This window comes from Equus caballus, chromosome 15 (assembly GCF_041296265.1).
Source record: "Equus caballus isolate H_3958 breed thoroughbred chromosome 15, TB-T2T, whole genome shotgun sequence".
Classification (NCBI taxonomy): domain Eukaryota; kingdom Metazoa; phylum Chordata; class Mammalia; order Perissodactyla; family Equidae; genus Equus; species Equus caballus.
This window is the reverse complement of record NC_091698.1, coordinates 18,950,905-18,959,723: the sequence shown is the minus strand read 5'-3', so window position 1 is coordinate 18,959,723 and position 8,819 is coordinate 18,950,905. Positions and strand designations below refer to the sequence as shown.

Here is an 8,819-nt window from a genome sequence, read left to right as displayed (position 1 = left end):
TTTTTGATTATCTTAATTTGAAAATTGAAATATAAAGGTAAACAGTTGCTTTTCTTTACTCATTTTTAAGGTTTTGTGGATAGGGCACCATTTAGAAAATTACTAATCAGCGGAATTAAAGCTGAGGAGGTAAGTCTGGAAGAGCTTATTTTGAGGGCAACTTGTAAACAGTAGCAGGTGACTTCACAGAAAAGCAGCCACCTGGCTAGAGCAAGATTTGGAGGAACACGCACAAGTGAGTATTATAAGCTTTCTATTTTGGAGGCAGAGCCAGAAATTCTGGGTAAAGAGAATCTGAATCAGTGGTTCTAAACTAAGAAAGTGTGTTATTCTGGGCCTGCTGAGAATCAGCCTCCAAGATGGGATTAGAAGGCAAAGGATTTTATTAGGGGAAACATCTGTGCGAGAGAAAACGGGGAGAAAGCAGACAAGCTGGGAGCCCGTCCAACTGCTGCGGGTCTGACTGAGGGAAGGAGCCAGGAGGAAGGCTGGGCAGCCGTCCCAGGGCGCCCACAGCCTGAGGGAGCTTCAGCGCGGCCGCCAGAGTCCCGGAGCCGCGTCCCGCGCTGGAGCAGGCCTGTCTCCAGGCCCGGCCCGTCGTGGTGCCCGGCGTCCCTGCAGCCCTCGCTCGTTGGCTGGGACCAGCCTCCCCGCAAGCCCGGCGATGGAGCTCAGCGCGGGGCCCTCCGTCAGTTGCGCCGCGGGTGACGGCGGAGAGGCGCGGTCTCGTGGCCACAGAGGAGGTAACTGGATCACCCGCGGAGCCCCTCCGCCAACTCGAGATGTCCTCACGCCGTGGGCCCTGCGGCCTCGGGGGGAAGCGCTGCCGGGCAGCCGGCAGCTAGTGAGGGTGGGACACGCCCTTCACGTGTTCCGAGTTGGTACAAGGGTTTGAGACCATGGGAAAAAGAAAAATATCTCCTGTTTTGATGTTTATTTTATGAATGCATTGTTGGGAAAGATCTTTCATAAATGGCTTACTAAGGATTTGTCACAACGTTACTCAGTAGCTGATAAATTGCTGTGTCTTCATCTCTGATTTGTTGTAAAAGTTCATGGGACAAAGTTGTTTGGTAAACAGTTCCCGTGGTCATGTGAGCGTGGTTCCAGGGACGTTTCAGGAAAAGACAAGTTTAGATGTCCGCTAGTGAAGGGTAGCTCAATAAAGAGGGTGCTGTGACTACACTGCGGGGAGCGTGGGAAGCACACCCACGCCCCGCCCCCAGCCACGCCCCCTCCGCCCTCAGCTCTGCTCCTCGCTGACAGCTCCTCGCAGGCTCTTCAGTGAAGCACTTGCCACCTACTAAGGTGCACATGGATGGTGTCTTTTTCCAGAATGAGATCTGACCTAGAATATAGCATTTGCTTATAAATAGGCGTCTCCCTCTGAACATGAGTACGCCAGTCCTGAAAATTCAGTGTTAAATGCCACAAACACAACCGGTCCTATTTGCCATTGTTTTCAAAGGGAAAAACTGTAATGGCTACCGGTCAATGCTTAAGCTTTTCCTAAAATGCAACACTACACAGTGAAAAGCCCAAATGTAATAAACAATGTTCATGTTAAAATGTAAATGTCTCAAATTGTGACTTTCGGATCACCAAAAAATTAACAGGATCATTCTTGTATTAATGATTGCTTCGTATGCAGCACTGTGAACAGTTTGCATGTCCTCGGTTGCTGTGATGGTTCATTTTATGTGTCAACTTGACTGGCCCAAGGGATACCCAGACAGCAGGTAAAACATTGTTTCTGGGTGTGTCTGCAAGGGTGTTTCTGAAGAAATTGGCTTTTGCTTGAGTAGACTACGTAAAACGATGGCCCTCACTAATTTGTGCGGGCACCATCCAATCCACTGAGGGCCCCAAAGGCACAAAACGGTGTGTAACCACATGGAAGGATCTAGAAACATAATATTGAGTGAAAACATAAGGACCAGAGAACTATCTACAGTAAGACACCATTTTTATAAAGCTCAAAATGAAGCAAAACTGAAAAACATACTAGTTAGGGATACAGAGATATGTGATGAAGTTATTTTTAAAAAGACAAGGGGAGGGGATGATAAAACACAAAATTCAGGATAGTGGTACCTGTGGCGGACAGGCAGGGAGGTGGGATAGGGCAAGAGCTCCTGGGCCGGGACAAGGATCTTGGTCACAGTGCAGTTTCTAGGTCAGGCGGCGGTTGGTGGGTGCAGCACTCACGGTCGCTGCGCTTCCTAACAACACTTCCATGTGCTCTTCTGTATGTAGAGTTTCAAAGGTTTACATACATAAGCGTATACTGAGAGAATATTAGTACGAGTCCTACTCGACACTCAGCGCATATTTACGTGCAGATAGCAGGAACAATATAAGCACACTAACCACACTGATCATTGGGAGATTGAAAAATGTGCAGAGAATTTCTGTATGTATGAAAGGTTCATTTAAAATTTATTTCAGGGGATTTTTATTACATTCAGAGGCTCAGACGATAAGGCACTTTACATTTGAGTTTTATAACTTTGTAATAAGTGACAAAAACAAAAAGAAAGGAGGACATCATGGGACAACATCATACTGGAAAATAGATTTATTTTTTATTAAACTCCGTCTTAAAGATTTCTTAAACCTAAGAGCTACAACTCTGAAAGTTTTTCTGAGAATATATTACTTCTAAAAGCTATATTTTATGTTCTTTATATACTTGGAAGGCTAACATAAGTTGCGTAATTGAAAATGATAATTACCTGGTAACTCTTTTGTCCTTATTATTGTATCTCATGAAAACTTGGGATTGCAATTAGCTCTTTATTCATTACCACGTCGCTTGTAATGGTAAAATGTGTGCATAATGTACATCCCATGGTACTTCTTTCTTCCCTGTGAAATTCAGATAGTATTTTACTCTAGCAACAGATCTTTTAGGCTTTACCTGGAGACGGAGCTTACCTACACTTGTCTTCTGCCCCACAAGAGTTTTTAGTGGATGCGGTCAATATTTATAGAGCAGTGCTGTTCCCAAAGGCTGACGCCAGAATTGTGGAATAGGACCCCATGTATTCTTTCTGAGATTTCTGTAACGGAGATCTACTGAAATGTTATTAGAGAAATACAAAAATTAGACTAAGCATCTCAGCATCCCCGGGCAATCAGTGGATGTTAGAGTACTGAATCGGTGGTCAGAACTGAGCTTGAGTTTCCAACTTCTTATTTGCTGAATTGTGATATTCATTTAACATCTTTGTGCCTCATTTTCTTCATATTAATAAAGTGATAAAAGCTCCTTTATCCTCCTCATAGGATTGTTATGAGGCTGGAAGTCAATACACATGAAAAAACTTTACACCCTCAAGGAATATGCAAATATTAGTTTGTCACTAGAGGAAGGTTTTTTTTTTTTTTTAAATTTTATTTTTTCCTTTTTCTCCCCAAAGCCCCCCGGCACATAGTTGTGTATTCTTCGTTGTGGGTTCTTCTAGTTGTGGCATGTGGGACGCTGCCTCAGCGTGGTCCGACGAGCAGTGCCATGTCTGCGCCCAGGATTCGAACTAACGAAACACTGGGCCACCTGCAGCGGAGCGCGCAAACTTAACCACTCGGCCACGGGGCCAGCCCCGAAGGTGTTTTTTATTAATCAAACATAATAAGATTCAGAGTAAAATATTTAAAAAAGCATATTTAGGCCTTTTAAAAATTACCATGTAAAGTACATGAATTTCTCAGCAGAAAGAAGAAGATGCCTATAGGGTCTGCTTGAAAAATCATTTTATTGATTTTCACACAAATGAACTACAGATCTTCCCTGACTTACAGTGGGGTTACATCCCGATAAACCCATTGAAAGTTGAAAATATCGTAAGTCGAAAATGCATTTAATACATCTAACCTACTGAACATCGTAGCTTAGCCTAGCCTACCTTAAATGTGCTCAGAACACCTACGTTAGCCTACACTTGGGCAAAATATCTTACACGAAGCCTATTTTACAATAAAGTGTTAATATCTCACGTAGTTTATTTATTTATTTGTTTGTTTTTGAGGAAGGTTAGCCCTGAGCTAACATCTGCCGCCAATCCTCCTCTTTTTGCTGAGGAAGACTGGCCGCGCCGGCCACGCTGGGAGGCTCCCTGTCCCTCCGGGGAACGGCAGCGCCCAGGGGAGCCTCCGTGCCGGAGTCCCCTGCTCGCGGGCGGCAGCTCGCAGAGGCAGCCCCTCCTCGCCCTCCGGGGGCGAGAATCTTAGCGACCTCCAGGCGCCCCAGTCCTCACTTGCTGTCCTCCTCCAGAGGGTCTTGGCCCGTCGCGAGGAGGCTGCGAGGCCCCGATCCTCCTCGCCTCGGGGGATCCGGACAGGCCCCCGCCACCGAACCCCAGCGGCCGGCCCGCTCCGCCCCGCTTTGCGAGGCGGCAGACGTGCGTCCCTTCCCGCTTGCCTTATGCGGGCGACGCGGGGACGGCGCTACCGCGCGGCCTGCCGGAGGGGGGTGCTCACGGACGGGCCTCTGCTTTCCAGCCGGCGGCCGCGGCTCCCGGGCAAGGAGCGTGACGACGACCAGGGTCAGTGTCGTATTGTCCCGGGAGCCCGCGCGGGAGGAGGAACCAGCGTCCGCTCGAGCTCGGCCGTGGACGCGCCCCTCGCCTCGCCCTCGCTTCGCTGGGCCGCCCGGGGCTGCGTGCGCGCCGGCCGCCGCCGAGGCTCCCTGGCCTCTGACAGCTCGCCCGGAGCCCCGGGGCCTGGAGTCCCGGCTCCGGGGGCGTGGCGCGCGCGGGGGGCGTGGCGAGCGCGCGGGGCGGGGCGAGCGCGAGCCGGGCCGAGGAGCGGGCGCGCGGGCGACGCCGAGCCGAGTCAAGCCGAGCGGAGCGCGAGCTGCCGGGAGAGGCACGCAGAGCCGGCGGCCGCTTGCGGCTCCGCGCCCGTCGTGCTGCGTCGCCGGGCTCCGCGGACCCCGCCTCTGCCCAGGCTCCCGCAAAACATTTTTCTCGGGGGACCGGCGTCTGAAGGGCTCTGCGGGCTCGCGGCTCCGCGCTCCCTTACAGCGGCGGCCGAGGGGACTCGCCTCGCTCCCCGCCGGCTCTCGCGCCCCGCGCCGCCTCACCTGCTGACCGCTCCGCGAGCGGCGAGGGGCCCGTGGAGGGGCCGCGCGCGCGCCGGCGCCCCTGGACTCTCCCGCCCGCCGCCGCCGAGCCGCCCGGCGCAACTTTCGCTTGACTGCCGCCGCCCAGCCCGGGCGCCGGGGCCGTCGCCGCCTCACAAAGGGGCGCAGGAAGGGGAGGCGGCGCGGGCGGCGGGCGCGGGCGCCGGTGCGCAGGGCGCGGGCCTCGGGCCGCGAGGTCGGGAGACAAAATGGAGGCTGCCTCTGCTCTCCGGGCCGCGCAGAGCCGCCGGCGTCCGCCCCCCGCCCGGCTTTGCAGCCTCCTGCTGCCCCTCCCGCGGGCCGTCCCCCCGCGCTCCGGACCGGCGAGCCTTCGGGGCGCGCGCGTGCTGGTGGTCGGGCTTTAGCGAGGATACAGTGACTTTGCTGTCTCTGCTGGGTCGCCTCATGCGCTACTTCTTGCTGAGACCCGAGACGCTCTTCTTGCTGTGCATCAGCTTGGCGCTGTGGAGTTACTTCTTCCACACGGACGAGGTGAAGACCATCGTCAAGTCCAGCCGGGACGGCGTGAAGATGGTCAAGGGCAAGGTGGCCGAGATGGTGCAGACCGAGCGGCTCGGGGGCCTCGACGTGCTGGAGGCCGAGTGCTCCAAGACCTGGCAGTTCAAGAGCCACAACGTGGCGGGGTATTCCATCCAGGGCCGGAGAGACCACATGGAGGACCGCCTCGAAGTTCTCATGGACCTGGCCAACAAGTCGCACCCGTCCATCTTCGGGATCTTCGACGGGCACGGGGGCGAGGTAGGAGTTCTCCGGGGCTTTGTTTGACAGGGTGTGCTTGTGTGAGTGTGTGTGTGTGTGTGTACACCAGGACGTTGCGTGCGCGGCGGGGTAGGACCTGGGTGCGAGGGGCGTGGTCATGACCTGGTGCCGGCTGGACAAGGCCGCTCGGTCAAATGCGGCTCAAGTTGCCAAAAACTCGGCTGGATCCCGTTTGGGGGAGGGAGGGCCGTCCACAGCCGGGTTCGTGCCTCGTGACTTGTGAGGTTCCCCAGGGCCGGAGCCCAGCGGTGTCCGTGCGGGCTTCGCGGGAAGAGTGAGTGGTTTCTGGGGTGGCCTTTGGCCAGGGGCCTCAGAGCTTCAGTTCTGAGGTTTGGGCTGAGCTGGGCACAAAGACGGAAGAAAGTGTCTGTGATGCTTCGTTGGGGAAAGGGACAGAATCTTCAGAGGCGAGTCAGGGTGGGTGAAGGAGCTGGGACTCCGTGCCCTGCCTGCGCCCCAGGAGGCGCCCGAGGGGCGTCTCTGCGCTGCTTCCCGGCTCCATTAACTCGGCGGGTGCAGTGCGGCCAGGTGACAGCCGGCCGCCCGCGTTGGCTGGATCGGGGAGCGGGACGGAGCTGCCTCCGGCCTTTGCAGGGGTGGCGGCGCTCGGATCTCACCCCCACGCCCTGGCCGGCGTGAGCGCGAAGAGGTGTCCTTGCTGCTAAACCCCTTTATTTGGGGTTGTCTCGGAGCCAGAGGCGAAGGTAGAGGCCGAGTCAGGTCTCTCTCCCGCATTTCTGTGGCGCCCTGGTTGTGCGCGGGGCTCGGATTCCTGGAGGTCGAGGCGGGGCTTGGCTCTGGTCCTCGGGCATCGGCTCAGGCGGGGTGAGTGGCACAGGTGGCCGCAGCGCCGCGCTCCACAGAGCCCCAGGCCGGTCCCCGTCTCTCTCAGTTTGGCAGTTTGTGACAGTTTATTGCTGAATACTTTTTTTTTGTTTTTTTGCAGCGTAATTTCTTATTCATGCTCGCCCTCCTTCGCCATTTCCTCCTCCCCCACACCCCCATGCTCCCATCCAGCTTTTCCCCCACCTCTCTTCTTGGCCCTTCTGGCGTCTGGATGGGCGGTAGGGCATGTCACTCCTTTTCAAGGGCTTGCTTGTTCTTCAGTCTTTGCTTTGGGTGGACGTTGAGAAAGCTTTCAATTGGTTAGCTTATCTGCATCTTCGATGCAAAATCACTTCACCCATTGCTCTGCTCATCTTTCCAGGACAGTGTGTTTTCCTGCCTTGTAGAACCAACTTTGCCAGGAGTGACAAACTTAGTTGGAAAGTGTATTTGGTAGAGCTGAAGTCAGTTTCTCCTGTTTCCGCCCGCCCCAGCCCTTTCTGTATTCTGGCTTTGCTACTCAGGGTTCCTCGCTGGTTGTGATTCGCGGCCTCTGGTGTAGTGTGGGCCTCCTTTCCCCTCACAGGAGGAGGAGGATGTGAACTTGATTGACAGACATGCTGTGTACTTGAGGAAGACACACCTTAATGATGAGGTCGCCAGTATAATGACTGATTTGTTTCCTTGGTTTGAGTTAGAATGTGCATATTTTGATTTTATGTGCCTGGCCTGTTGTGAACCATTCAGCAAAACTTAGATTTATTATATACTTTTTACATTAAAATTGTTGGCAGATAATAGTCTGCTTCTGGCCTTAGCACAGTTTTGTTTTTAATTGAATGGTCTGGATATACTATTAATGTTGTGGAACTTTGGGTTGTAGTTGTTTGGCTGTGCTATATTGACATATTTTGAGCCCGCACATGTAAGTGAATGGGTATTTTAAGTTTTCTATTAAGTTGATATTTTAAAACCTGAAAGTTACAGACCCAAACAGATTTCAGGTTGAAAAATTTCCAGTACTATCCTCCAGTAAATATACCATCCAGAAAAGGGACATGATAAATGGTCTTATTTAACCAGGAGTATTTTACATGTACAGGGCTTTTCATTAAGTTTTTAAATGCTAAACAAGAAGATGATCATTGTTAGCCAAACTATGAAATGCTTTCCGTTGTGCCTTACATTAGAAAGCCTGTTGTTTGCAAAATAATTAATATTATCAGTACCCTTAAAAATAAAGTAATTGTTCTATTTCTGACCTCCTGCAGTATGGAGCCAGTTCATTCATTTTGGCTTTGTTTTAGAGCAAAATAAGGAAAGTGCTGTAAAAAGGAGTGAGTTAGTTGCTATTGGGAATATGATAATAACAAAGAATATTAGGTGCTAATTTCTCTCCTGATTTTTCTTTTATTCAAAGAAAATCCCACCATCAAATTCTTGCCTTTTGTGGTGTTCAGCTCCTTGAACACTCACTAGAGGAGGGTGCCACTGTTTGATTTTGGTGTAAATGATAGTTATCTCCTTTCAGAAAAGAGGAGGCTTTTTCTGAACTATTATTTATATATATGCTTTCTGTTGAGTGGTACAGAAGACCAACGAGGTTAACTTATTTCTAATAATTCAAACTACTAAGATAGGCTATAAAAAGCCAGGGCCCATCTATACTGCTAGTGCTTTTTTGATCCAGAAGGGACCTAAGCCGCCTCATATATCCATTTCATCCCATGTGTTAGATGAGATGTTTGTTGCTGGCTGGAGAAGTTGTGACCTTCCTAAGCTTCCACAGCTAGTTCAAGGCCTTCAGTTTGGTGACCTTCATATTAAACCACTGACAAATTAGTTTGCATATTTATCTGGATAGATGGATAGCACACGAGGGATACAGAGATGAGTGAGCTATGATCCCCATCCTCAGAACGTTTCAGTGTAGTGAGAGAGAGATTTGTGTACCAGCACTTAGTGCCATGGGGTGCTTAGGGTGTTAGGGGACCCTGAGGAGGGGCATTTCAATCAGGCTGGGAGATGGAAGCCGTGGAAAGACACTTGGAAGCAGTCATTTACTGCAAGCTCGAAAGGGGGCTTGGGCTTG

General features: G+C 51.7%; 1 protein-coding gene across 1 annotated transcript in view; it reads left to right on the top strand.

Annotated features, from left to right (window-relative positions):
- Nucleotides 1–664: 664 nt before the first annotated feature.
- LOC138917787 (collagen alpha-1(II) chain-like) overlaps nucleotides 665–8,819 on the top strand; it is a 34,870-nt gene continuing 26,715 nt past the window's right edge. The window contains exons 1-2 of the mRNA XM_070235945.1: nucleotides 665–844; nucleotides 4,085–5,881. Of these exons, the coding sequence (XP_070092046.1) occupies nucleotides 665–844; nucleotides 4,085–5,881 (1,977 nt within the window). The remainder of the gene's footprint in view (nucleotides 845–4,084; nucleotides 5,882–8,819) is intronic.